This window comes from Ambystoma mexicanum, chromosome 1q (genome assembly GCF_040938575.1).
Source record: "Ambystoma mexicanum isolate Mex_15411 chromosome 1q, UKY_AmexF1_1, whole genome shotgun sequence".
NCBI classification, from domain to species: domain Eukaryota; kingdom Metazoa; phylum Chordata; class Amphibia; order Caudata; family Ambystomatidae; genus Ambystoma; species Ambystoma mexicanum.
In genome coordinates, this window is record NC_090922.1 from 34,879,987 (window position 1) to 34,907,567 (window position 27,581).

General features: G+C 46.1%; 1 protein-coding gene across 3 annotated transcripts in view; it reads right to left on the bottom strand.

Moving 5' to 3' along the window:
* Positions 1-8,930: 8,930 nt before the first annotated feature.
* The window catches only part of ADAT1 (adenosine deaminase tRNA specific 1), a 528,266-nt gene continuing 509,615 nt past the window's right edge, over positions 8,931-27,581 (bottom strand). For all 3 annotated transcript variants that reach the window (XM_069635460.1, XM_069635462.1, XM_069635461.1), the window contains one exon: positions 8,931-13,151. In XM_069635460.1, the coding sequence (XP_069491561.1) occupies positions 13,016-13,151 (136 nt within the window). In that variant the 3' untranslated portion in view covers positions 8,931-13,015. The remainder of the gene's footprint in view (positions 13,152-27,581) is intronic.

Genomic DNA, 27,581 nt, shown 5'->3' on the forward strand with positions numbered 1-27,581 from the left:
GAGGAGGAATTGCAGCAGCTGGTCGACCGGGATATTATTGAAAGAGTGGAAGGCCCCACCCCTTGGGTTTCGCCTATCGTGGTGGCCCCAAAGCCGAAGCAACCGGGGGCAGTACGCATTTGCGTGGACATGAGGCTCCCAAATGCCGCCATCAAAAGGGAGCGTCATCTCACACCCACTCTAGATGACATCGTCGGAGAACTCCAAGGTGCCAAAGTCTTTTCCAAACTGGACCTAAGGTCTGGGTATCACCAGTTAGAGTTACACCCCGAGTCGAGGTACATTACAACATTCACAACTCATGAGGGGTTGTATCAGTACAAAAGATTAAACTTTGGAATCTCGTCCGCAGCGGAGGTTTTCCAAAACGCCATCAGAGGAGCCCTGTCCGGACTAAAAGGAGTCATAAACATGTCCGACGACATCTTAGTCTTTGCCAGGTCGGAAGTGGAACATCTTAGACGGCTGGAGAAAACTTTTGAGAGACTACAGGCGGTGGGTTTAACCCTGCACAAAGAGAAGTGCGAATTCCTAAAAGACCGACTGGAATTCTTTGGGTTCACCTTTCATGCTGGGGGCATATCCCCGGATCCTGGAAAAGTCAAGGACATTGGAGAGGCACCTCCACCCACATCACCGGCCGAAGTACAGAGCTTCTTAGGGATGGTCAACTACTGCGGCCGTTTTATCAAGGACTTGGCCTCTCTGTCGGAACCACTGAGGGCACTCACCAGGAACGACGTGGCCTGGCAGTGGACTGAGAATGAACAACGATCCTTCAGGACCATCAAAGAGCAGGAAACAATGGCCTATTTCAATCCCAGCCGGGAATCGGAGATTGTGGTCGATGCCAGCCCGTTGGGACTGGGGGCAGTCCTCATGCAGGCAGACGAACTAGGGGTCATGAGGCCCGTAGCATATGCCAGCAAAGCCCTCACCGACACGGAGAGGAGATATTCCCAGATAGAAAGGGAAGCCCTTGCCATCCTGTGGGGGTGCAATCACTTCAGAATATACATCCTCGGCAAACCTGTTGTCGTGGTAACAGACCATAAACCCCTGATTCCTATTTTGTCGGGGACATCATCCAAGCCACCACCCCGCATCGAGAGATGGATGCTACCACTCATGGAATACGGCGTCAAGCTAGTATACCGCCCAGGGACACATAACCCCGCCGATTATCTTTCTCGCCATCCAGGCACGAGGGACACCCAGAGTCCCGTGGAGATGACCGACACTGGGGACGCCGTACACCTCGTCATTGAATCGGCCCTGCCCGTGGCCTTATCGAGACAGGACATTGCGGACGACACGAACTCAGACGAGGCGTTCCTAAGGGTGAAAAGGGCAGTGGCCACAGGAGAGTGGCGGGACATCCTTTTGAACAACGCCAGGAGGAACCCGGATGTGCAAAGGGACCTGCAGTTGCTGTGGAAACCTCGACACGTGCTCTCGGTGTCCACGGACGGTCTGTTACTGCGAGGGCACCAGATCGTGATCCCCAGGTCACTGGTCATGAGGGTCCTCCATTTGGCCCACACAGGACACCAGGGCATGGCCAAGATGAAGGCACGCCTCAGGCTGAAGGTCTGGTTTCCCGATCTGGAGCACAGGGTGGCCGAGTTTGTGAGGACCTGCATTCCCTGCCAAGCTACGAGTCCTGTGGAAAGGGGCCCACCCATTCAGGCCATGGAGCGGAGTGACATACCATGGGCAACGGTGCACGCGGACTTCGGCTCGACCGGAAGGGGCCTATATTTCCTGGTGGTCACAGACCAGTGGTCGAGGTATCCGAAGGTGGAGCTCCTAGAATCCACCGCCGGTGATCACACCATCCTGGCAATGGACAAAATCTTTGCCACCCATGGGTTCCCCTTTGAGATCTGCTCAGACAACGGTGCACCATTCCAAGGACAGCAGTTTGCTAGGTATTGCGAAGAACGAAGAATAAAGCACCGGAAGGTAACCCCGCTATGGCCAAGGGCCAATGGGGAGGTTGAGCGGTTCATGCGGACACTGAACAAGATTTTTCGAATTTCTGTCAATGGAGGGGAGGACCTACGACACAATCTAATTGACTTCCTTCATGAATACCGGTCCACCCCACATCGATCCACCGGAATCGCACCCGCCGAGGCGCTGTTCAGGCGAATACCCAGAGGGCTGATACCCGAAGCGGGAGACAGACACCCGGGAGTGATCGATAGCGCACGGGTGACAGCAGAAAGAGCAGAAAGGAACGAGAACGAAACAACAAGGCGGAGGTTGCCAGAAAGAGAGATAGCGGTAGGAGACACTGTCCTAGTCCGGAACAGGAAACCGGAAGGAAAACTCTCGATGACTTACGAAACCCAACCAATGGGAGTCACTCATGTGAAAGGGTCAATGGTCACAGCTGCGAATGCGCGGGGTACAGTAACCAGAAACGTATCCTTCTTCAAGCGCATAGGACCTGTGGCAGTGGAAGAAGAAACCAATCCTAACCAAGGACAAACAGCGGAGGCGCCGCAAGGAGGCGGTGAGCCGCCAGAGGACCCCGGGGGACCAGAGAACCCCGAGAGAGGTTCACCCAGGTACCCGCGCAGGGAAGGACGTCGTCCGCCGCAAAGATTTCAGGATTTCATCATGGACTCAGCGGCATGAGTAACAAGCCCTGTTAAGTACAGTTTGATTTGAGCCACTCTGGCTCCACTGTTCACTGTGTTTGTTGTTTGGGGGGAAAAGGAGGGATGTTGTGTACCTAGTACACGAGGTGCGCATGTGTGGCCCAGCAGGCCGGTGAATGCGCGTTATAATGATAAAGGCGGTGCCCGGCAGTTCGCGCCGGAGCACCGGAACAACCAGACGTCTCCACCGTGCGTTCTTGCGCGCCCGCTCGGGCGCGCTGGTGCTTAGACCCTGGGGGCCCGCGCGCCATCACTGGGCTTACCCGGGTCACCACAGCTAGCCTGTCTAATACAGGTTCAAGTACTGCCGTTGCTCCTCTGCACTGCGAAAGCGTGGCCAAGGTTTGCTTAGCTCGGCCTTCGCACTTTTTCCAGAGACGGTTCTTAGCGCAGGAAAGCACGTAGGCTCCCCCTGCTGTATCTTCTTGTGTCAGCATGGCATTACGGTAAAAGAGATTACAAATTGCTGGCCGGAACCCAGGGCATGTGGAACGACCATTGTCCCCTCAGAGGTGCGCGTGCATGTTGGTAAGAAACGGGAGCGATGCATAACGCTGCATGTTAAGCGGAAATAATGATTCAAGCAGATGACCTCAGATTGCGTTGCATTGTATTGCCCAGTGAATACCGGTTTATAATCCAAATGAGATTTGTTTAGGTTCGTATGGTTTTGTAGGCTTCTACTGTAATCTTCCATTCAGTATGAGGAAAATGGTGATATTCATATTCGCTTTTCTCATCATGTTTAGTTTCTTATGGCGTTTCCGTACTTTTCAAGGAATGGCCATAATTATATAGGCTTTCAAACCCGAAACCCGAAAGCAAGCGCTTTGAAACACATTGGGCCTAATTCACAGAACGTTTTCCAATGGGGTTTTCCCATTATAAAATGCTTCTGTGAATTAGGCCTATTGTGTACAGGCGCTATATAAATAAACTATCATATCATACCTGAAGATGGGGATATCTGCTTACATGACACACTGGACCCAAAACCTCAGTTTCAGCACTCAAACAAAGTGTGTGCTGCTTAATCTCACTGTGCTTTATCTGACACAACGGGGAGTCCCCTAGATTGCAACTTTTTTTGTAAAAAATAAAAACCTTTTTCATGGCTTTATAAACTATAGAGTTGTTACATTGACAATAATAGTGGCCATTCATATATTACACACCACATGATTATTTCGCTGTTCGCTTACACATTAAACACTTTCACCACCAATAATGCACCAGATTATCAAAGAATGATGACACTCATTGAATTTATTTTCTGTTATGTCATTTCTGATGATGCAACCGATAAGAAAATTAGGGGGTCTGCATGGCTTTTGATGCACAGGGCCTCGGAAATGTCAGGAGAGGCTCTGGAGAAAAAACGTAACAGATCAGTGCCCTGTATGCATAACAGTTCTACAGGCTTGATTCTATTGTTCTGTATATCTGTTAAAAATGCCTTTGCAATAATGTTACCATAAAAGTGGATACGGCGTAAAGAGGAGGGTAAAGAGGGGTGCAAACGATGCTGTATGGACTTGCACACACCACAAACTGCCTTTGCGCCTCTGTGTCGTGTTCTGCGAAACCATTTTGTAAAGTTGGCCACCTTTGATATGTGCAACCCATTCAACAGCAGCAGGTTGTGGGGGCATCTGTGTCCCCTGTCCCTCTGTTTCCAAGCGTGAACGCGAGAATCGTCAACTGCAAGTCAAGCAACAACATAATGTTTAGGTGTGCCAAGGGGATGTGACATCATGCATGCTTTGATGCCCATCATGCATGCTTTGATGCCAGCTGATCAAGAAGTTCAATATGGATGTAATATGGATGGTAAAAATGTATCCAGTCAAAATGTTTACAACAAAAATGTAGGGGGGGGGGGAATAGAGGTGAAAATACCTCCGCTGTGAATAAGTCGCAATGCAAAAAGTAAAATTGGCTTAATTTCAACAAAAATGAACATGTTCAGTGCAACTGATTACACAATTGACACCCACCTGCAAGGATTCGATTGGCTAACAGAAAAACAGGGATGGAACAAAAAGGACTGAACAGGAACCCCTAATCCTTTAAAAACCAGCTGTTACAGACAGCCAGGAACCACTTCTCAGAAGAGGTCAAAGGCTACATCATTTAGATCCTGATGGGGCAGAGCTTTCCTGGAGGACAACAGCTGATCCCACAAGACTTTACTACCTGGGTAGGAGCACATTTAATGACTATGTCATGGCTATAGGTTCTAGTCTATGGACCTAGAAATTGGCACTTGGCTAATTATTCCAATTCTGATTTTTAATGCCTGCTTCAATACTTTGGGTGCAGTTATAGAGGTAAACTGCTGTGGAAACAAGAAACAAACAGCTTCCCGATGCCTCCAACCTGAAGCAGTAAACTGCATATGGGGCAAAAACTTTGCAAGTTGTCAATTTTTCCACATTCTCTTTTTTGAGTGGGGTTGAAATAGGTCATTTTACCCATTTTCTGCAACATATATTTCTCTTTTCCATTGTTACACCATTAAGAGATACCATAGTGTATTTTTGTTAGGTAATCCTTTCTACTTTTCTTCTGCTGGTGAAACACTGAAATGATCATGGTACTGAATTTCGGCACAGTGTCCAAACATAGCCTGTGCTGCCCCTCGATCTTCCTTTGCCAAGATAACTGGATCCATCAAAGCAGGGGAATGGCAGTAGGGGCTTAGAATGCTTTACCTGTAATCTTTTTATCCGTGGTTGTGCAATGATTTTAAGGTTTTTCTTCGTTAACTGTCCACAGAAGTCATGGAAGTTTGACATTGTTTTCAAACATTTCCGTCTAAAGGTGTGTTCAGGGGTTGGTTTGTATAACTGCACCTGTTCCCTGGCTCCTCAATCAACAGCATCAAAATTGTGAGTATAATTTTAGGTTTGCTGTGCCACAAGAGCTACAACACATTTTGTTGTTTGTTTGCATGTAGTGTTAACATTTTGTAAGTGAATGGAAAAGTGGGATGCTGGATGTCTACCAGACTAATGTACTGCTAACATTAGAACCTGTATATTGTGCGACTATACTATTTTTAATGCTCACATATTATCTCTACAGGAGAATACATATATAAATGCTAAACAACAGAGTGAGAACCACCTCTTAACGTGTTTCTATTACTGAGTAGAAATGGCAATATAATACAAATACTTGTTAGTTTAGTGATACAACTGTGCAGGGAAAATAGTGATACCAGCTAATGGTGATCATATACACAACAATATAATCATTGGTACACAGATACTCTAGAGGTAGACCCACAACAATATTGCTGTTCAAATGTAGTTTCTCTTCCACATAGCACAGAGACCCAACTTTCTCCAGTGCTTTGCTTCGGGTTCAGCATTATTCTCTGCTGCAAAACGTACCATTGCCTCAGGGCGGATGGGGGGGGCAATGACCATCTTTGGGGGGAGGTTAACCTCTGCGTGCATGCTACGATGGAAATCATCATAACCCTGGCATAGAAGAACAGGAAGTCCAACTATTACTGGTTGCACTTCAGGCCCACAATTCAGCTAGTGGTCGTTCCACGGGCCCCCAGCTCAGCCAGAGCATTTATAAGAACATTGGAGGGAGGAAAAGGGATTCCAAAATGGCAGCTGGGCCTCAATTCATTCTGGCCCAGCCACCTAAGTCTCAATGTGACCCAGGTGTCATAAACAGCAACAGCCAACAATAGCCCTTACTCGATTCCCTCACACAGGTGCAGACAAACAGGGAAGAGTCCACTGTAAGGAAGGCATGGTATCAAACAGTGAAGACAGACACAAGTGATCACAGTTCAAGGGTGTTTATTGAAACTTCAAAGGCTTAGTTGAACGCCTATCTAAACCTAAATCTAAAGATGGGAGCAAGCTACAACCATCAAATAATAATAACGCAGTCCTTGTCAAGTCTGTCAAAATAAATACAATTGTGTATGCAAAAAGACAATGGGCCTCATTACAGGTCCAGTGGTAACCGTGCCGGTGCTATCGGCAGGTTGCTGCCAGACCCTTAATGATTTACCGGCTCCTGACTTCCCAGTGCCACCGGGAGATTATAACCCCGGCAGGCTGGAAAGTCAGGTGCCGGTAAATTGTAAGTCCCCATTTCCATAGATTCCTGTGGGACTCTATGGGAGTGGGGACAATGGAACCACTGTGAAAACAATGCGGGCGGGTGCCGTTATTGTACTTTGCCGGTCCGTAAACAATGGTGCTGGTATGCTTACCAGCACCATTGTTTCCGGTCCGGCAGGGTCTGAATGAGGCCCAATATGTAAGCCTGGTTGAGCAGTTGGCTTCCCTTCCCCACATTTTCAACAAGGGGAAAGGTGGCACACACTCTGGTCCCTCTGCCACAAGGATACAGTTCAAAGCAAAGGTATCAGGGACTTTTGCCAAAGCTTCTTTTCCAATAACAGTCTTTTACTGCAGAGGGCCTGTCGCAACAATAAAGCACCAAAGTTCTTTTCCTATCAGGGCTTTCACGTATACAAGTTTTCATTCTCAATGTTCATCATGGGTCTTTTTCCTCAGATTTGGGACCCTTTTTACCACAATGTTCACAACTGGTCTCCCTCGTTCAGGCTCGGACCACGCATCTCCCTCACTCGGGTTCGGACCCTTTCAGCACAATATTCACCTTTGGTCTCACTCGATTGGGCTCGGACCATGCAATCTCACTTTCTATGTTTTCCTCTTGATATCAAAAATGAAGACTTTCGGATGTGCAATGGGTTTTGCTTAACCATTGCAGGATCACTTCGATTCACTTCACACAATGTTCTTACTTTCGTTTCTGCCACCTTTTTGCTGGATACCTTTACAGAGACCTTCGATTGAGCACCTAAGCGGCACCGGACCACTCTGTCACTGGTATCATATCTTTCCTTCTCAAAGTTCAAACATTCATCAGCAGTTTAGCTTTAATCACGTCTTTCATCACACGCGTTTAACAATGTTCGTTCTTGCGCTTGTTGTACAATGTTGCTGCTTGCAACCTTGACTTCAACATAGACAGGTCTTGCATCGGCATCCCCAACTCACTGGCTGTGTTGATCTCTCTGGCGTTACTTTGTTCTTGGGGACAAGGACGATACCACAGCGGTTGCTGCTCTTCCCTCACTCGGTTAGCTACGCAGGGCAGCCTTTGGTATCTCCGACACACAATGAGGGATTCTTGGCCCTACGTTTTCTGATCTACAATGTTTTTGAACGTTACGGTTTCCAGTCAGAAGGGTCAAGGGTAATCCCCTTCTTGCAAACCCTTCTTGATTTGCCAACTTTCTCCCCTCGTTCAGCTGCCTTCTAGAAACTGCTGCTCCTTCATGTGCTTTGCCTCGCTCAGAGTGTGCTCTCAGCTCCGCCTTTTATCCGTGTGGGGAAGTTTAATGGAAGTCAGGTGTGAGTGATTGTCAGCAATTGCCTGACTTCGCCTGACAATAGTAGCGGTCAGGTACAACATGTCAGGCACACTGTTCGGGTGTGAGTCTGTTATCTCCCAGACGGGCTGTCCATGTGGAAGTGTTTGTGAAGGGAAAGGGGGGCAAGGGTAAAGTTCCCATGTATCCAACCTGGTAGGATGGGATAAAGGTTTTACAGGGGGACGGATACCGCGTCCTCGGTTTTACAAGGACTGCAGGAGAGCAATGGAGTACTCCACTCTCCGCTATACTAGGTGTCAGAGTTGAACACGTTGAAGCCAGAAAAGAAGAACAGGTAACTCAAGGCAAAATGTTAGAGTGCTCTCCCACCATAAATTTGAAAATGCAGGCACAAGAAGTTACAATGACAAATAAGGCAATGGGTGGGGAGAGATGTACATCCTTGGTAAGAACAAGTGTGGGGGGTGCTTGGAGTGGGCGGCTGCTCTCTTTTTCAGGGATTCGATAGGTATCTGTTGGGAGTAGGGAACATGTGAGATGGGAGAGACAGACACCATCATACATTGATAGGTGAGGAGCCTCCAAACGTAAGGGCAGCCCCTGCTCTGTGTACCCGGCTACACACTGATTTAATGTACTGACCCTTGTGTTAATTGTGTCTCAGCTTCAGCAGTTTCCCTTCCTGCTCACACCACCATCTTTAACATGCTCTTGCCAAGGACACTGGAAACCGTAACTTTACCTGTAAGTTCCATTTTACACTGGCCATGCAGCCAGTCTGCTGCTGGTGGCATCTCAGTTCAGCTTTGGCAGATAGCATAATACTTATCAACCTGTTATGCTCCAAGTACAGTTAATGCTGCACAGTAATTTATTTATTTATTCAAATTTATTTAAAGCGCACGTCAGCCCGGGGGCATCGTGGCACTGTTACATGAAGACAAAGTCTGGTTACAATGGAAGGAAGACGGTTACAAAGCAATTTTCATTACAGGACACATTTCGTAGCAGACGTATGAGAGGAAGTGTAGGTGAAGGAAGGAGGATGTTAGTTGAATAGTGTAGTTTTGAGGGATTTGCGAAAGGAGTACATGCATTTACAACAGTAATGCACTGTTGTAAGCTTCCCCCAGAGAGTGGCCCAAAATAAAAGCACTGCTAATGCTATTTAACATTGTATTCCCTCTTCCTGTCTCCATGCTACTTTGGAGAACCCTTCGATAACACTATCAGGATTATTTTCCTGATAAAGGAGAATCTACTGTAAGGATTCCATAGGGAGCTGACGATTCTCTTGCTGAGCCGCACCTCATGGAAGCGGATTTGTAATGGGCATGCAGACATTTGGTCTATTTAGCTTGATATTTGGGACTGGAACACAAGGGTTAACAGATAGGCAATGCAGATAACATACTTGGCCAGTGAAACTGATTCTCTGTTTACCATCCCCATTCACAGAGGAATGTTAAGGGTTCAAGGTGTTTTTTCCCAGCTAAGGGATTTTATGACAACTGCTAACTTCCAACACATGCATGCAAACGGAAGGTGCTGGAAAGCTTATCATTGCTGACATATGCCGTCTCTAGTGTTGCACCTCTGCAAACATGTGGCAAACGAGACTGCGGCCGTGTATGCACAGTAGTCCCGCACTGCAGCATCACATCCATGTTAGAGGTTCCCCAGTGCAGAAAGGGACACGTGAAAAGAAAATACCGTTTTCTTTTGACATTCGAAATGTTAGTACCTCAGTTATGTGTGAATGCTGAATACATTGTAAATATGTAAGTTGTGATTATCGAGCACAATCTTCACTGAGTAAATGCAAGCTAACTACTGGCCTTTTGGGTCTGATACAGGATCAGTCATTATCCGAAGGCGTGCTGAATCCCTTCAAAGGTCTCCCTCTCGATTGTTTTGACAATTACAGGGAGGTGCAAGGTCACCCTGGGTAGACTGTACCCTGCTGGAAGCAGAATCATCATGATTATCCGACCTACAGATGTGCAGGTGGTGTGACGCAATACTAAGAGTGAATCCCTGGGAATGGAATTACACTGTTGGCAGTCTCTCAGCAGCAAATGAAGTGCCATGAACGGATTAGTAAACCATAAACACGGTTTTATAACTATCTAGCCATAATGGAAGTTGAAGCAACTTATATCTCAGTTTGTTAAATTGTTAATGCCAAAAAACATTTTTGGAGAATCTCACATCTTTTAATCAGCGACACCCTCTTTAAGGAGAAATCAAATGCTGCCTGCAACAGACAGCGTTCGTTTTTAACTTGTATACAACCAGGCACCGAGAGAACTGGTGCTACCAAAACTAGCTTTTAATTTTGAAAATAAGAGTGGGTGTCTAGAATGTTTTTTTTTTCAGACTAAAGTGCAAGTACATTAAATTGCAGTTAGATGTCACCAGGCTACATTTGGTCAAACATCTTCAAAATCTATACATTCACAACTCACTTTTCCATGTACACAAATTGGTTTGTAAATGGCCCTAGTATTGAAAAATTTACCTATTTTGCCAAGTGTACATATTGCAGCACAAACAATACCATAGGAACCCTAAAAACAATACCTTCCACTAATACCCAAAATTAGTTCCTGTACAAGAACATCAACTTTCTCAACTAATGTAGATTTTCATAATGGCTTATTTGTAATTAAAAGTACATTTTTGAGGATATCAAGTTCCCAAATTGTGAGACATAATTTTGTAAAAAATAAGCAGATCCTGATTTATATTTCAAATTTCAAATACACATGATTTCGAATTTACTCCAAGTGCACGTTTAAAATAAGGAGGTTTTTGAACGAATGGAAACAAATACATCCGATGTTTCAAGAATTCGTAAAGTGTTTAAACATCCTGCACAATCTACATCCCCTTTCCATGCACTTCACACACATTTGGTGAAACCTGCCCTCAATTGTACATGGCATTGAAGTCTGTAGCTCACAATCCTCGTCTCCTGTTTCCTCTAAATCCCTAACAACTGTTGGAAACCTTCCCTCTCAGAAGCGACAAGGCAAGATCCAGGTTTGCACATTTCACTGTGGCGAAGATAGGCCCCATTTCCAAAAGTCTCCCTCTCATTATTGGGCACATTAGTCAATAAGGGTTTTTAATCAGGCATGTAGTTTCCCCACAAATGTGTCTGTTGGATGCTCAGATGTGACACTCAAGGAAAAAGGTGTTTGATAACATCCCTCCAGGGAGTGCAGGTGTCTCCTGGATGCTCACATGTTCTTTCCAAAGCTGAAAGACTTGCCTAAAAAATCATAACTAAGGACACAACAGTATCTCCTGAATGCTCACAATGGGCCTCATGCAGAGTTTGCCAGTCTGGAACTAAGGGTGCCGATAAGCTCACCGGCACCCTTGTTTCCGGACAGGCAAACTACGGGCTTGCCTGCCAGAGCCACTGGTCCCGACAGGTCTGACCCTGCCGGGCACAGCGGTCACGGTAGGCAAAGCCGCCACAGAAGCACTGGCACTGTTAAAAATGGTGCCAGTGCTTCCGTTTCCCCACTCCCATAGAGTCCTTTCGGACTCTTTGGGAATGGGGATTAACTAAATAACTGGCTCCTGACTTCCCGGCAGCCAGACTTGTAATACCCTGGTGGCACCGGGAGGTCAGGCGCCAGTAATTTATTACGGGTCTGGTGGCAACCCGCCGGTAGCATCTGCAGGGGTACCGCTGGACCCGTAATGAGGCCCAATGTCTTAAACTGGCCGTGTATGCTAAATGTTCACCTTGATGACTAGACAAGAGGCAATTTTATGGATTCTAACAAGAAATTAACCAAGTAGGACTGGGTGAAATTATGCTTAACAAATGTTACCAGACACCAATATAGGCTTTGGGAGTTTCATGAATTTTAATAGTAGAGGCTGAGGTTGATGGTATTTTGTGGAGGCTCAAAGTCAATAGGTGTAGGTGTCTCCTGGATGCTGACAAATAAATGAACGCTGCAGTTGTCTGCAGGAAGTTCACAATTAAGCTTAGGTGGCAGTTATCTGCTGAATACTCACAGACAACACTACAAGTTAGAGGTGTCTCCTAGGTGTCTACAGACAATATTCTTAAGGGTCTGCTTCTCCTACCCACAAATAGCATTCTAAGCCAGGACTCAAAGTGTCCCTGGGTGCCAACATTGCTGTAGCATGTTCCCAGGCAATAAACAGGTGGATCAAAAAAGGGTAGCATAGCCCCCAATTCCTCATTCCAAGGGCTAAATCACATAGTACTACAAAAAAGGCGGAATGAGGATTTATTTGTCACACAACAATTCTTTATTCAATTAGTGATGTAGCTGTCTGACCTAGTAGACTATTGGTTGTTTCTATATTTTGATGATGTTTTTGCATTGATGAGGACGCCTATAATTAGGGTTGTTGTTCTCAAGATTCACTAATGTTGTAAATGTACGTGTATTCGTGTTGCACAAAGTGTACTAAATGACACATCTGCAGGGTCAGATTGTGATGGGGTACATTGCACATTAGCACTTTAGACATTGCACTTAATGACATTGGATAGTGTGATGAATTTTAAATAATGACATTTTTGTATGTGTGTCTTTTTGTAACATGTATGTCCAGCAAAATTATTAGCCAGCGATGGCAGCTTTATAAATATGAAAACATGACTAATTGAATAACGAATTGTTGTGTGGCAAATATATCCTCATTCCACCTTTCTTTGTAGCACTATAAATTAACAGCTGCCATAACTTTATTAGATAATGGTTTCGGTGTCTCTCATATGTTCACATATAACGACTGATGTTTTGGGCTCTCCCGGGACGCTCAAATATAACATAAGAGGTAATGGCCATACGCATTCTGGATATTGTGAGGCTGTGGTCAGTGGCTTGGATACGGCAAGGGGCTAGCTGCCTGAATACAGCACCAGACCCTAGCAAAAAGGCACACATTATCCTTTGAACTGAAGATACTCTTTTGGGGTTTTTATCCAGGTTGGGAAAGCTTGGCATATTAATTTCTTCCATGCCTTTTGATATGTAGTGGCTGCTTGCTTGTAATCCCAAAATGTTTTCAAGTTCTCAAACCTGCCAGGGAAAAGAGAATAAAAATAATGTTACTTTTCCTACAAAATTGATAATACCCAGTTTAATACCCAGTTTCAAATTTCAGTATAATTGTAGACTTATTTATTTATGTTTCTTTCAGTGCTATACTCTTTTTTTAAATTTAATCTTTTTATTGCAATATATCAAAGAAAACATGAACTGCAAAACATTCACATGGAGTCAAACTCTGGTGAAAAACACCAACTTTCCTCCCTCCCCCCCCCCCACTTGAGTTCCACATCCAAACAAGCAACATAGTGTGAAATATTAAGAATCATTTAAGCAGCAACAACAGGGAGCAGGAAGACTCCAGAAGGGGGCAAAGGAAGAGAAAGGACAAAAAAAATAAATAAGATCAAATAAATTACATTAAAATGTACCTGACTCACTGAGCCAAAGGCAACCAGCCTTCCACATCTTTGTCCATTCACAATAATTATTTTGGGGATTAAATAAACAAGTCAGCTAGGTCCCAGAACTTGTCTGCCCTCACCGGGCCTGCAGACCTTCAGGAGCAATTCTGCTCAGCGGAGCAGATTTTAGACAAACATTTTCGCCATTGCTGATATGTCGGCCCGTTTGGCTCTTTCCAGGCTTCCTTCAGCCTCCTCCTCTCCTTCCCTCATCTTTGATTGTCTAATCGTCATTCAAAATTGGTGTGCCGCCAACGATCTATGTCTAAATGCCAACTAGACCGAGATCTTCCTTATTGGTACACCATCTCCATCCTTTCCTCTCACTCTCTGGCCAGCCTCGCTTGGCCCTCCTCCTACCCCCACCTGCACGGCTAAGAACCTCACGGTTATCTTTGACTCTACACTATCCTTCTCCGCACACATCTCTGACGTCTCCAAAAAGTCAAACTTTTTATTGCACCTCCTTAGAGGTACTCTGCCTTTTCTCTGCTTCCCTCAAAAGCTCATTGTCTCCCAAGTTCTGGTTCTCTGCAGACTGGATTACTGTAACAGCCTCTTTCTAAATCTAACTGCCTCCAATCTCCGCCCTTTACAACAAATCCAGAACAGGACTGCAAGACTTATCCTTGGCCCCAAGCCCTGGGATCGTATCTCTCCAGCCACAAAATCACTTCATTGGCTCCCAGTGGATGCAAGGATTAAATTTAAAACCCTCGGCATTGTCCACAAGGCTTTCTGGGGCCTGGGGCCAAAATACCTTCAACTATCCGTCCGTAAATACCTCCCCTCCCGAGCCCTTCGCTCCTCTACTTCTAACTACCCCAGGGCCAGTCGTTTTGCAAAGAAACGAGCTGGGGGTAGATCTCTGTCTTCGGCTGGTCCCTCCCTTTGGAACAGCCTCCCTGCCACTCTGAAACTTGACGAAAACCATCTCTGGTTCCGGAAGCACCTCAAGACCCTCCTCTTTGCCTCTGCCTTTGCCACCCTTCTCCCCTGTTGACCTGTTTCTTCTCTTGGCATTGTGCACCTGGCCACCCTCTGTCATTCGGGCCCAGGTACCTGCTCACCCTGCCACCCTCCTGCACTACCTCTAGGCCACCCTCTGTAGTACCCATACAGTCCCCCTCCCACTTTTCTTCTGCACTTATCAGATATACCTCATCTGACCAACTTTCACCTGCCACTTGCTGGCTGCACTACCATGGTTTTATCACCCTTATTTATTTATTTAATTTCCTATGTATTCTGTTTTTTCTCCTCTGCTCTGCACTTTCCACTCCCCCCTTTTCCCTTTTCCATGCACTTGCGCTTTCTTAGATGTCACTGGGCCTAGTAAGATTGCTGTTTTAGTTTTTGTTCTCCCTTGTTCCTCTCCCTTTTTGCCTGGTCGCGCTCTGAAACACTTATGTACGAGCGCGATATAAATAAAATATAATTTCATTTCATTTAATTTCAGTCAAGCTGAATAGCTTTGCGGGTGGCAAATAGTACAATATGGATCAGCCTCCGGGTCAGTGCATCACTATGCCAGTTTTCGAGGTCCTATCCAAACAACATCGCCATCAGGGTTGACTTGACCGACACACCTTGAATACCCTAATAGCTTATGAGCAACCTTAGACCATAGCAATTTGAGTATGGGGCAGTGCCAAAACATATGTCAGATAGTCCCCACTCTGCCACAACCTCGCCAACCCTCGCAATGCCCATGCTATAGAGTCTAGCTGGGGTGTAGTATGCTCTCTGTAGGAGTTTGAATTGGATCGCCCTTTGTCAAGATTACAAGATACTTGGGCAATCGTGGAGAAGGAGTCATATATATTACCCACCGTTATTTCCACCCCCAGGTCTTCACTCCACATATCCGCCAGTGTCAGATTTCGTTTATCGTTATTGTGCATAGTGAGCGCGTATATAGCTTAATGCCTCGGGTACTCAGTGGGGTCCCTCATTACCTCCTTTTCACACAAAGAGGTTTCTGTCAGTCTGGAGTCCCTGGCAGTGTTAGCAGCTACGCTAGAGCGAAGGGCACGGTATTGTAGACAATCTGCGTTTGCCAGCCCTAGTCTGGTCCTGACGTCGGGGAAGGGGATGGTCCTATCATCCTCAAATAGATCCAAGAGCCTAATGTCTCCCCAGCAAGCCTGCCGCAGTGCTGTGAGCTGTTCAGCCATTCAGTATGAGAGTAGGGCACAGAGTGAGATTCACTGCGGGTTGATATGTGTGTTCGTACCAGTGAGTCTACACATTCTATGCCATTGTGCTAAGGTAGGGCACAGTATCGGGTGGCATGTGAGGGTTTTCGTCAGAGGCTGTGGGGAGATCGCCAGGACTTCCTGGGATGTAAGGGGAAAGAGAGTCTGTACCGCAATGGCTCACCAGCTAACATTGTTCTCTGCGTTGAGCCATCGTTTGGCCCACCCTATCTGGGCTGCCATATAATATACCTGCCAAGACGGGAGCGCCAGTCGTCCATCTGGTTTGGCGGCCTGTGGAATGTGTTTATTTAACCTCACTCTTTTCCCTCGCCAGATAACATTCATCATCAGGCAGTCGAATTTGGCGAATTGCACTCTAGAGGGGGGCATATGGAGCATGAACACCAGGTAGACTAGCTTGGGCATAGAGTTAATTTTAACAGCATTCATTCTATCAGTGAGGGATAGTGGGAGGTGTTCCCACAAAGCTATATCTTGGCGGATCTTGTCCAGTACAGCTGTGTAATTCTGCTTGCAAAGTGTGTGCAGCATTGGCTGGTCCATACGCCTATGTATTTTATGGACTGCAGTTGAAGCTTAAATGGGGCCACCTACCCAGGGTATGTCCAGATGTAGCGGCATAACCTCAGACTTATCCCAATTGATTCTCTAGCCGACCACATACCCATACGCGTGCAAATAAGATGTGGGGAAGGGACCTGGTACACCGACTAGTATACAATAAGATATCATCAACATATAGTGATATTCATTTCTCTTCTGGGCAATTAATTATGCCCACCCACCCGCCGTCGTTCCTCAGCTTGGCGGCTAGTGGTTCAATTGTGAAGGCGTACAGCAAGGGTGAGACCGGACAGCCCTGCCGAATCCCGGTGTGAAGGGGAAAGGGGTCAGATGTTAGGCCATTCTCGACCACCATGGTGCCTTGTAAAGAAGCCCCACCATTTGTAGGAAGTGCCCCGAGATGCCTAATTTGCTCAAAACCTTGAAAATGTAGTACCAGCGCACCTTGTCAAATTCCTTTTCGGCATCGAGTCATAGGACTACATCTTCAGGTTGGGCCGCCCTTCCAGGATATGCAAGAAGCACCAGAGGTTATCAGAGGAATGCCTATTCAACATAAATCCTGTATGGCCTTAATAGATGAGTCTGGGTAGCAGTCGCTCTAGTCTACCTGCTAGGCATTCCGGCAGGACCTTAGCGTCAGCGCATTTATAAGAGAAATTGGCCGGTAGAAGCCACAAAGTGTGGGATTGCATCCCTTGTTATGGAAGACCACTATGTTGGCCTTAAGTAGAGACATCGGTAGGTGGTCAGCCTCTAAAGCTTCTCTGGAACATCTGACCCATGCGCATTGCAAGTTCTTCCTGCATCTATAGGGAGACCGTCAGGTCCTGCAGCATTTCCAGAGTTCAGTCCCGAATTGCTCGGAGCACCTATAACAGCGCTTTTAATAGATGGAGCTCAGCATAAGGGTTGGCAGTGGAATGTCGCTGAAGTATACTATATGTGATTTCTGTTCCTAAGAGGCAGAGAAGCATAGAGATCCTGATAGAATTCAGCAAACCTCCCATTTACGGGTAAGTCCCCTGTAAGCAGATCCCCCTCGACTTTTGGATAGTTGTAATTAATTGGCTCCGCTGTTTCCCCTTCAGGGCGAGAGCCATCATACGAAGGGGCCTATCCCCGGATGCATATAAATCGAGAACCCACTTAGAAAAGGCCTTCTGGGCTATAAGTGTGGTGACATGCATTGTTTGGGACCGCAACTTGAGTATTTGGGAGTAAACCGGGGGGTCCCGCTCCGCTTTATGTATGCGTTCGGCAGCGATCCGGTCCGTCGTCAATCAGGACTCTCTTTCCGCCTATTCTTTCTTCTTGTGTGCCCACCTAGATATAAATTGTCCCCTGAAGTGCACCTTAAAAGGGTCCCAACAGCATAAGGTGTTAAAGCCATCAGTTAGATTATCTTGCCAGAACCTGCTCACATCCTGTGTCAGCAGCTCTACCATATCAGGGTATTGTAGTGCAATGAGTCTCATCCTCCATGAGGGCACTTTGGGTGGCACACCCGGGAGGGTGAAGCGCATAAGTACCGGGGCATGGGGATAATGGCATGGGGAGTCAACCATGTACATCATAGTGTATGTATTTTGGGTCGGATTATCCAATTTGCACCAACAGAAATTGCTTGCGAAGTAGCCGGTTTGTTCAAAACATAATGTTTTATTTAATTGTTCTTCAATTCAAAGATTCATCACTTTTTATTGTAAACTTGTATTATACAAATTACTTTGCTGTTGGTCCTTTGTGAAATAAGGACTTGCGTTGTCATAATTAGGAAAAGGACATTTTTTTTTAAAATCTCGTTTTCAGAGAAACCTCTTTTTTTAGAAAAACCTCATCTCTTGTTTTGAGAGAAACCTCTTTTTTTTTTAGAAAAACCTCCATTTACATCATAGTGCCTAGGAGCAGCCAATAATCTGTCCGGGAATGGCACTGATGGTGGTTAGAGTAGAATGTATAATCCCTTGTATGTTCATGCAAAAGCCTCCACACACCTACTAATCTGAGGTCTGTCAGAAGAGACAGAAGTGTGCAAACCTTTCTGAGGACGGGGCCAGCCTGCAAATGCGCGGAATTGTACCGGTCAATTTGGGGTTGTAATGCTACGTTGAGAGGCCCCCTCATCAAAATCAAGCGACCCATAAACAGCGCACAGGTGGCAAACAGATGCGTGAAAAATCCCAGAGTGTCAGTCGTGGGCCCATAGATGTTTATGAGAGTAATGTGTTGATTGTGCAATTGCCCTTATACGGGTACTCAGCGATCCCTCTTTGTGGGTCTTCGTGGTGTGTATTGTAATAGGGATTCGCTGGCTGGAGGATAAGAATAGAACCCTTTTCTTGCCATAAGTGGCGGAATGTGCAACCATCCCCACCCCCCCCTGCATAATTTTACCAACTCATTAGCATCCAGGTGGGTTTTTAGTAGGCGTTGTCGCTTAATGAGGTGTCCTCGCTCCTGGATGTTAAGGGATATACATGTGAAAGTGGTCATCTGTCTTTGTCAGGTGATTGGGCAGTAGCAGATCTCAGGCATTTTGTGAGTGGGCACATTACATATGTACCCCCAAGCAGTGCATGCGTGGCTCTGTTTGTGCAAGGACTATTTTGACAGGTATCATTATCCTGAAAACCAAACTGACCTCCACCCCTCCAACCAACCAAACAGAATAAGATTGGAGCCCCATAACCAGACTCCAATACAACTTCGAAGAAAAATGAAAAATCAAACTAATGCGAGGAAGTGGGCAAGCAAAGGTCAAATCACCATCGCTCCAAGCCCTGCATCTCCAACCACCCCACATAAAGATGCTTGTTGTGCATAGTGATATATGCATAAGCGAAATATAAAGCTAAGGAGGGAACACAAATGGCCCCTAAGCGACGAGCTCCATACAGAGTTTCTTCATTCTATCTTAATCCCTAACTGATTGTCGGCAGCAGGTTTCCACACAAACCAGGCTTAAGTCTTATGTGTCGTCCAGGCTCCGTTTCGCAGCCGTGACCTCATATTCGGATGTTCCTTGGGTCTATAGTGGGCCAGTGAAGGAGACGGCAGCCAGCAGTATTATAGGGCCTATTGGCATGCAATCAAACCTGGGCCTTTCAATCTGTGGGACCATCTTGTTGTCGTTTCAAGCTTGCGGTTTTCTGCCCGCCTTCTTCCAACCATCTCGATAGCTTGTCTGCTGCTGCGCTCGATGCTGTGAGGTCGCCCCTTCCCCTTGTCCAGGCCTTTCCTCCACTGGGGTGAGCTCCAAAGTGACTATATCCTGAAGTTTTAAGACGTGCCATGCCTCCTCAGGGTCTTCAAAAGAGTGCCATTGGCGATTTAGTTGAATAGACCACACAGCCAGAAATGTAAGCTGTTTGTGCTCAGACCTCTTCAGTGCCTCGAAAAGCGGATTGAAACCTGCCCACGCTTATACAGCCTCCATGGAAAGGTCGTTGAATATGCAGACCATACTATTTTCATGTCAGATAGCCCCCGCTACCTGGTATGCTTTAAGTATAGCCAGCTTGTGCTGGAAGTTCAGCAGCCGAATCATGATGGTGCGTGGATGTTCTGCAGGAGGTGGTTGGGGATGGGCACTCTGTGGACCCTTTCGATGGTATAGGAGCAAGGGTTGTCAAGATGCAGTTTGCCTTGCAGATGGTCATACACATAGCCCTCAAGGTCGCTTCCCTCAGCGTTCTCTGGGAGCCGTACTAGAAAGAGATTGCTACACCTAGACCTATTTTCTTGGTCCTCCAACTTAGCCCCCAGCCATTGCACCTCTCTGATTAGCCCGTCAAGGTCCGCATTAGCTGTATCATAATTTTCCTCAAGCGTGCTAATATGCTGTTTATTGTCTGTGATTCTGTCTTCTTGGGCTTTCATATGTGCGGTTACGTCTTGTATTTCCTTCGTGATGTCCTGTATTGTGGCATTGGTCTCCTGTGTTTGTTGGCCGATGAGTTTCATTTCTCCCGATATCGGTAACCCGTCAGGAAGCTCTAAACCAGGTTAAGTTCCCAAACCGGAACAAAGAATGGAACCAGCAGAAAGATGTTGGACAATCCTTTTAAAAACTGGATGACAATAGAAATCTTGAAGTAGGAACCCTGTTCAGGAGAGCACTTGAAACTAGACAGTGCAGAAAGATAGCCCTTGACCATAGCAACCTGTAGCCCTTGATGGGTTAGATGTAGGAGAAAAGACAAAACCGATGGTGTGTCACAAGAAAATGGGTCAATTCCTTTATCTCTACACAAGCTGCAGAACTTGTTCCAATGACAGAGGTATACAGATTTAGTTGCTAACCAGGCCGAAAGCAACACCACCACAAAGTCATCCGGAAGGTCCCAATCTTTGTACCTAAATATCTCAGAAATGATGCGTGGAGGTGGACGATCCTGATCTCAGGATGAAGAATGCAACCTCCCTCTTGCGAGAGGAGATCCTCCATTTGTGGAAGACGAATTGGAGGGCAGATGGACATTTCCAGAAGTTCAGGCTACCACGTCCTTCTGACCCAGTCCAGGGCAATCAGGATCATGGATTTCTGAAACGTCCTCAGCCTCCTGAGAAATGAGGCATGACGGAGACTGGCGGAAACCTGTATAGAAGTGGAAATTCCCAGTCCACTACGAACGCGTCCCCTGGAACTCTTCTTTGAGGAAATTCCCTTGAGCAGAACAGGTCACACTTCCTGTTGACACTGGACGCGAGCAGATCTAATTGAGGGGTTCCCCAAAGGGCGAATATATCTTCAAGGACTTCCAGTTCAGTTTTGTAGGCTTTTATTCGACATATGTCATCTTGTCTTACACATTTTACAAAAAACAGACGTAAGAAAGGATCAACACATCATAAAATATAGCACAGGCGAGGTTCCAATTAAAAATACTTATATCCAATAAACACAATGCTGTTAAAAAGTTCATATGTACACAGATAAAAATCAAACCAAGAGTGCGCATTCTTTGATGCTTATCTCTCATCCACCAAGTGCGCGTGAGAAAAGTAGATACACAATACACCACTTTGATCACATCACATTTTTTGAGGTACCTTAGTGCATCTACAGTTGTTGTCATACCACTTGCAATTAACAATGGGACTAAACATCTGTGCCTAAGCGTGCCTGAAGTGCATTCTGTGTCCCTGTCATGATGACATCGACAATCATATACAGTCAGATAGCTAATCATATACAGTGAGATTGACTGATGACATACGATGAGTCAGAGGGAGCGGTAACTGTAGGCTTCCATGCGGCTTGACTCCAGTGGACTGCTAGGTCCTTTCCTCGAATCCCTTTCCCACGTCGGCTGTGTGCGGCGTGTTGCAGCTGCGGCTGCTCATCGTTCCACGGCGTAGCTTGGGGACACTGTGCCGTCGTGGTGTGGTTCCCCATGTTTAAACTCCTCCTGTCAGCTGTTTTGCTGTGGGCCACAGGCAGCGGCTGCCCGCCTTGCTGCCACGAAGTCTGTGACTTTCTGGAGCAATCCCCCCACCTTCCCTTTACATCCCAGGCACCCCGGGAAGCTGCGCTTTTCAGCAGCTCAGAGGCTCACAGGGACGTGGAAGAGTGTTGCCCGGGACCGGCTGGGGGCTGTTTTGGCATGGTGTGTCACTGATTCTGGGTAAGAGCCCTTCTATTTGATGTCTGCTAAGTGACAGCTTCGCCTTGAGTGGGTAGCTTGGGTCTCCGGGCTGCTCATTGTCTAATTTCATTATTCTTGTCTGCTATGGCGTTAACCTAGCGAATAATACGATGGCAGCTCATAAAAAGTTTGGGGAAACCCCAACTCCAAATTGCCCTTGGGGGTATGAGCAGACCCCATGGCCTCATCTCCAGCTATGAATAGGGATTGTGTATTGGAGGTTGCAGCTCTTAGTGAGCGCAGGAGATTAAGAGTGCTTGGCAAGCAGAGCAATCACCACGTCACAAAAATGCAATTACTTGAAGAAGCTGATTCTCTGCCTAGAGTATCAAGTTCAGCACAGGATCGAAACAATGACACTGTTGGGTGTGGTCTCATAGCACAAGCACCTTTGATCAGCTTACAAAATACTGGCCCCTTGCATCACACGTTACCGCTATTGAATAAAGGGGTCCCTCTCTTGGTGGGGACTGAGATTCCCATTATTACACAATCTTTCACCCGGCAAGGGAGGGTTACACCTATTTTAGCTCAGTTTGAGCCTTTGGGTCCCCCCATTGACACTTCCCAGTGGTCAGAGTCTATGGCTAACATTGCGAAAGAATTACTTGCATGTAAAGATCCTTTTGACATTGGCCTATTGGCGGAGGCCTTGAATAATTGGGCATCAGGTTTTGGATCGACTAAGGTGAATACTGCCTTCCAAACGCCAGGATTTATCTGGTCAAGTGCTTTGCCACAGATTCCTAGATTGAATGTTGCATGTCAAGCACACATACAAAGGGAAATAACAGACCATGGGACTCAAACTGATTGTAGTAGTAATGTCACACTGGCACCTAGTGGGACAGTTTTTGATTCTAAGGAAATTAAAAAGGATAAGAATATTTCCCACAACACTGTCGGCCCACATGAAACCTCACCTTTGGTAGTGCGAGATGATTTGAACCCCGTACACAATGAGGGCAATAAGCCTACATCTCTGAACACTAAACTGAAGAGAGCACTTTCCCGGAACTTACAACAAAACAAGTCACAAATGCCAACAATAAAGGATGAGAACACATATGACTTTGTAATGGATCAAAGAAATTTTATTATAACCAATATTCGAAAAAGTGAAGGAAAAGAGTCAAAAGAAGCCCTGCGCAACAAGGTTCTAGCATGGATGCGTCAGAGAACAGGTCCAGGGGTGGTTAGACGCGTGGACCTAATCATCATTCGCAGGATAGATCTGAATGACTGGTGTTCGCAAACCAACAGTGATTGTATTCTAGTGGGCTGTGGGGCTAGCACCCTATTCCTTTTTCTTAAATGCTGTAAATATTTGCCTAAAGGGGCTTCGAACTGCAGTTTGATTCTCTAAATCGTATAGTCCTTCGTAAGATATTTTATTTGTGCATTTCCTCAATATAACTTTGGTATTAATGATGAATGTCAGATAGGTCGTGTGATGGAGAGACGGTTGCTACTGTCACATCACTATCTGCTCTCCTTTTGGTACTTTTTTTACCCATAATATGTATCGTCTATGTATTTATGTTTGTTTGTTTTTGTCCGCGCCATCACGACTATGGGTCTATTATGCGCATTACAAATGTAATAAAGTAAAGTCAAAGTAAAAGTATAGGCTTTACAAAAAAAATCAAAAATGTATCAGGGTTTTTTCTGCTAATGAGCAAAAGGGACAGGCACAATTAGACATTTTTTTAGTGACATTCACAAGAGGTAAGTTGGAGACTCTGAACTTAACATACAGTTTACGAGCGCTAGGTGGCCTTACCATATCAAGGTATGTTTCAAGACCCCAACCCGTCTTGCTTTCCAGATATAAGATTCCCCCTGTAGAACTACTACAATTGGTAACTAATTGTTTCAATAAATTGTCTTACTCTATTTTTAGCAGTGGCTCTATGTCCCTCTGTTATGCAATGTGGGCTGTGCCATAGGTTTATCAACCCCAATAAATCCAATGAGTCTTTACCACCCTCTGAGGCAAGTACATGGGTTATTGCTTTTTGGTAGGTATTAAGCTTAGGGACTGACCAGATCCTAAGCCAAAAGAGAGCAGGTCTAAAATAAACCTCTCGTTGTATTGGGCTAAGTCCCACTTCTAAATACATTTGGGTAGCTGGAACTGATTTGGGTAGGCCCAGTAATTTGTTTAGGACTGTTCGTTCTGCTGAGCCCAAAATATGACTATCAGCATGACCCCATAATTCAGCTCCATAATTGCACACTGCCTTGGCCTGGATAGATAACATTTTAATTGCTGATGAGACCGCACCTTGCCCATGCCTATAGAAAAATCTTGTTATACCACCCCCATATTTCTGCATTTGCAGGGTGGCTTTCTTCACTTGTAGGGGCCAGTTCCCTTGGTCATTAAAACTTATGCCCAAACATTTGCATTTGTATTTATTTATTTGTAAAGCGCGGCTGAGCCCTGTGGCATCATATTCCTGTACTTGTTCTAGGACGATATTCTTGACCTGAACCAGCATTTTAGTATACTTACAAAACTTCGGATGGTATATCAGGATCTTGCTCTTGGACATATTCATTTCCAAAGACACCTCAGTGCATTTCTCCTGAAATGCTTCCAATGTGGTCTTAATTCCTTATGGGGAAATGGACAACACAAGGGTGTCATCGGCAAAAACAAGTAGGGGACATTTCTTCACTCCCATGGTTGGGGGGGAGGGGTCTAAGCATTCCCTTCTTACTCGGGCCACCACCTCATCCATGTATATCAGGAAAAGTATGGGGGCCAACATACAACCCTCTCTGACTCCTCTTTGGACATCGAACAGCTCTGTTAGTTCACCCTCCAAGCTCCACCTTACAGCTGCCTTATTTTCTGTGTAAAGCTGTACAATTATTTTAAGCAACCCCGGGGGAACTCCTCTTTTAGTCAAGCTTTTCCAAAGAGCTTTCCTTGACACAGAGTCGAATGCGGTTCTCAAGTCCACGAAGACGGAATACACATTCATTCTCTTTAATATCGCATACTTCTGAGTGACAAGGTGGAGCCTTAATGCCTGATCTAATGTACTGACTCTCGGTTGGAATCCCACCTGGAGTTGATCAATTATGTCATTTTGGGGTGCCCATTCCTGCAAGTGGACACAAATTGATTCAGCGAAAATTGTTCCCACTCAATCTAACAATGATATAGGCCTAAAGTTGAATGGGTCACTCCTACTCCCCTTCTTATATATAGGGATTATGATGGCCATGCACCATGAGGTGGGTACCCAATTCAATCTCAGGCATGCGTTAAAGAGGAATCATAACATTGGACCCCATATCGTCGGTTCATCCTTAAAGAAGGACTTCCTGAGCTAGCTGCCACTCGTGGGAGACAGTGCTCTGCCTGCTCAGAGCATCCGCTGCCGTGTTTTCCTCTCCAGCTAGATGAACTGCCGACAGAGAGATTCCTTCTTGCAGTGCCCAAAACCAGAGCTGCATCGCATCTCTGCACAGTGTTAGTGTCCCTACAACATTCTTTCCCCGTACAGAGGGCAGAAAATCCATCAGTGCTAGTCTGATTGCCCTCAGCTCTAAAAGGTTGATATGCAGTTTGGAATCTGACAGGGACCAGCATCTGCTTATCGTCAAACCGTTGGTTTAACCCCCCCAACATGAGAGGGAGGCGTCTGTAACCACTGTATTCTTGGGTCATGGCTGCCAAAAGGGTTCCTCCTTTAACACATTCTCCTTGTTGGCCAACCACAGGAGATCCAGCGCGACCCTGCTAGGGATCCGTATCAGATCTGTCATCCTGCCGGAGAACTGTGATCACTGAGTCCCGACAGCCCACTGAAGGGACCTCATTCTCAGGCGGGCCTCTGGCACCAGAAAAATTCAGGATGCCATGAGACCGAGCAAACTCAGAAAATCGAAGGCCGGAAGATTTCGGGCACTCTGAAATGTGTGTACCATCTGTGATATGTACATAGCCCTTACCTCGGGTGGTGAAGCTTTCCCCAAGGAAGAGTCCAGGAGTGATCCAATTAATTGCAGCTTTTGGGAAGGTGTCATGTGGGACTCCTTGAAGTTGAGGGAGAAGCCCAGTCTGTAGAGAGAGCGACAGGTGCTGTTCAGATGTTCCAGAGCCTGCAGGAGTGAATAGAGCCTGATCAGTCAATCATCCAGATAGGGGTAGATGTGAATCCACCCTCCATAGATTCGCTGCCACCACCTCCAACAGCTTGATGAATACCCTCGGGCAGAGGTCAGCCCGACTGTCAGTACTCAAAACTGATAGTGAGAACTGCCAACGGCGACTCTCAGGTATTTTCAGTGCTTCAGATGAATCGGCACATGGAAATAAGCATCCTAAAGATCCAATGACACCATCCAATCCTGTAGCTGGTGTTCCTGTAGGATATCCGAAAGAGTGACCATCTTCAACTTGTCCTTCCAGAGGAACTTGTTCAAGCATCTCAAGTCCAAGATGGGTCGCAACCCTGCATCCTTTTTCGGGATCAGAAAATAAGGAGAGTACTAGCCTTGATTTCTTTCCGCTACAGGTACCTGTTCAAGTGCACCCTTCTCCAACAGGGTCTGAACTTCCTGGAGGAGCTGCGAATCTGGTACTTTCAAGGACTGGCCTCTTGGGGGGACAGTTCGGTGGTCTCTTCAGAAAGGGGAGGCAGTAGCCATGTGCGACACTTTTCAGAGCCCAAGCATCTGTTGTAATGCTTCACCATTCTTTCATATGCTGGGCTAACCTGCCTCCCACTGTAGATGCTTTAAGTTTTCAAAGCAGTTTTGGGGTACTGGTTGGTGTGGAAGGCAAGGAGGCAGTATCTGTAGTAGCTCCTCTGCCAGACCGAACCCGGCCGCCCTGTGGTTGTCTTCTCGGTCCCCTTTGTGTAAACTGACCTCTTGCTCTCCCAACAGAGGAGTAGTATCGAAATGAACAATGTATCTATCCCACATTAAAAGACGGAGTTGGTCGACTCTGTTGAGGCTGTCTAATGGCCAGACACAGAGATTTTGCTGTTGCCTTAGACGACTGCAATTTCTCAAGGCTTTCCTCTGCTTTTTTTCCAAACAGATAAGACCCTTCAAACGGCATATCCAACAGTCTGGAATGCACGTTAGAGGCAAACCCTGATTTTCTTAGCCAGGCAAAATGTCTAAGCACTGTACCACCAGCCATAGAATGGCTATTACAGACGGCAGTGTCCAGACCTGACTGCAAGGACTGACACATAGCATCCATCCTGAATAAGGCTAATAAAACCATCCCTTTGTTCAGCCTGTGGGATGTGCTCCGATGCCATGGCAATTACCTCCCACAAAGTGTAGGTTAACTTTGCTAGTGCACAAGTTGCATTGGCTGCCTTCAGTGCCATACTCCCCGAAGAGAAAACTTTCTTTCCAACAGAATTGAGCCTTTTATCATCCCTGTCCTGAGAAATCGTGGGATAGGCTGCTTCCTTAGAAGCAGCAGTGGCTGCTTGAACCACAAGGCTTTAAGGACTTTGATGTTTTGAAAGAAACTCTGGATCCACTGATGAGGGTCTATATTTCTTAGTGAAGTCCTTT